Consider the following 1650-nt stretch of genomic DNA (forward strand, 5'->3'; position numbering starts at 1 on the left):
AGCCTTTGAATTGCTGATGTACCTTGTCCCTTCTTATGAGATTATCACTTGGAAGGTAAATGTCATTGTAGAAGGAGAACAAAGATGCTACAGAAGCAAAAGTAATCATTGGTTCCCTGAATAATATTCTCAAAGAAGTGGTTTGTCTTTATATATTTTGTTTTATACAATAAGCCATTTAGATATTGAAAACCAGTGCCAACAAGGATGGGGTTACTTGTATTCTTCCATGATGGTTCTTTGTGTCATTTTAAGGATGTTGGTGGGAGAGGGCTGGGATTTTATTCTAATGTTACTATTTTTACTATTCTCACTTAGACATGACATTGGGAAGAATGGCCTTCAGCAATGACTCTTCTGTGAAGGAGTTTATCCTGCTGGGCTTAACACAGCAGCCAGAGCTCCAGATGCCTCTCTTTTTCCTCTTCTTGGGAATCTATGTGGTCTCCATGGTGGGGAACCTGGGATTGATTATTCTGATTGTTTTGAATCCTCATCTGCACACCCCCATGTACTATTTTCTCTTCAACCTTTCCTTTATTGATTTCTGCTACTCCACTGTCATAACACCCAAAATGCTGGTGGGTTTTGTGAAGCAAAACATCATCTCTCATGCAGAGTGTATGACTCAGCTCTTTTTCTTCTGCTTCTTTGTTATTGATGAATGCTACATTTTGACAGCAATGGCCTATGACAGATATGCTGCCATCTGTAAGCCNCTGCTTTACCAGGTCACCATGTCCCATCAGGTCTGCCTCTTGATGACAGTGGGGATGTATGTGATGGGGCTTGTGGGTGCCATAGCCCACATTGTTTGCATGCTGAGACTCACCTTCTGTGAAGGCCACATCATTAATCATTACATGTGTGACATACCCCCTCTCCTGAAGCTGTCCTGCACAAGCACCTACATCAATGAACTGGTAGTTTTCATTGTTGTGGGTGTCAATGTCATAGTTCCCACATTGACTATTTTTATTTCTTACACCTTGATCCTTTCCAACATCCTCAGCATCCATTCTGCAGAAGGTAGGTCAAAAGCCTTCAGGACCTGTGGCTCCCATTTCATAGCTGTTTCTCTTTTCTATGGAGCTTCAGCATTCATGTATCTTAAACCTTCTAGTGCATCAGTGGATGATGATAAAATATCTACCATATTTTACACCATTGTGGGCCCAATGTTGAATCCTTTTATTTATAGTTTAAGGAATAAGGATGTCCACATTGCACTGAGACAAACTTTGAAGAAAAGAATGCTTATCTAAGAAGAATCTGTGTTTGATATGAGAGGAAACCCTTATGGTATATCAGATTTACAATAATGGAGAGGACTGAATGAATAACTCAGTATGAGAGCATTTGTTTATAAGCATAAGGCCCTGGATTTGAACCAGTTTTGAAAAGCTTCAATGGCAAAAATGAGTAAAAGCACTCCAAATCCAAATAATCCAAATAATGGTCAGAATATTATAGAATCAAAATTATGTAATATTGTGTAAAATTCAGTAAATTATGGATAAAATTTCACCAATTCCTCAGAATGACTTTATTAATCTCATTGATTCACAAGGCTAGACTTAAAATCATTTCTTTTGTCTATCATTGGTGCCCCATGTGGCATAAATTATGTGTGCTAATGTCTCTTTAAGA

The 1650-nt window shown here is 38.4% G+C and overlaps 1 protein-coding gene across 1 annotated transcript; it reads left to right on the plus strand.

The window, feature by feature from the left end:
- The first annotated feature begins 320 nt into the window (after positions 1 to 320).
- On the plus strand, positions 321 to 1265 carry LOC110301919 (olfactory receptor 145-like). Its single transcript, XM_021172639.1, has one exon. It carries the CDS (start codon positions 321 to 323, stop codon positions 1263 to 1265), a length of 945 nt encoding a protein of 314 aa, XP_021028298.1.
- The last annotated feature ends 385 nt before the right edge of the window (positions 1266 to 1650 follow it).

The sequence above is a fragment of the Mus caroli genome, chromosome 9, assembly GCF_900094665.2.
Source record: "Mus caroli chromosome 9, CAROLI_EIJ_v1.1, whole genome shotgun sequence".
Taxonomy (NCBI): domain Eukaryota; kingdom Metazoa; phylum Chordata; class Mammalia; order Rodentia; family Muridae; genus Mus; species Mus caroli.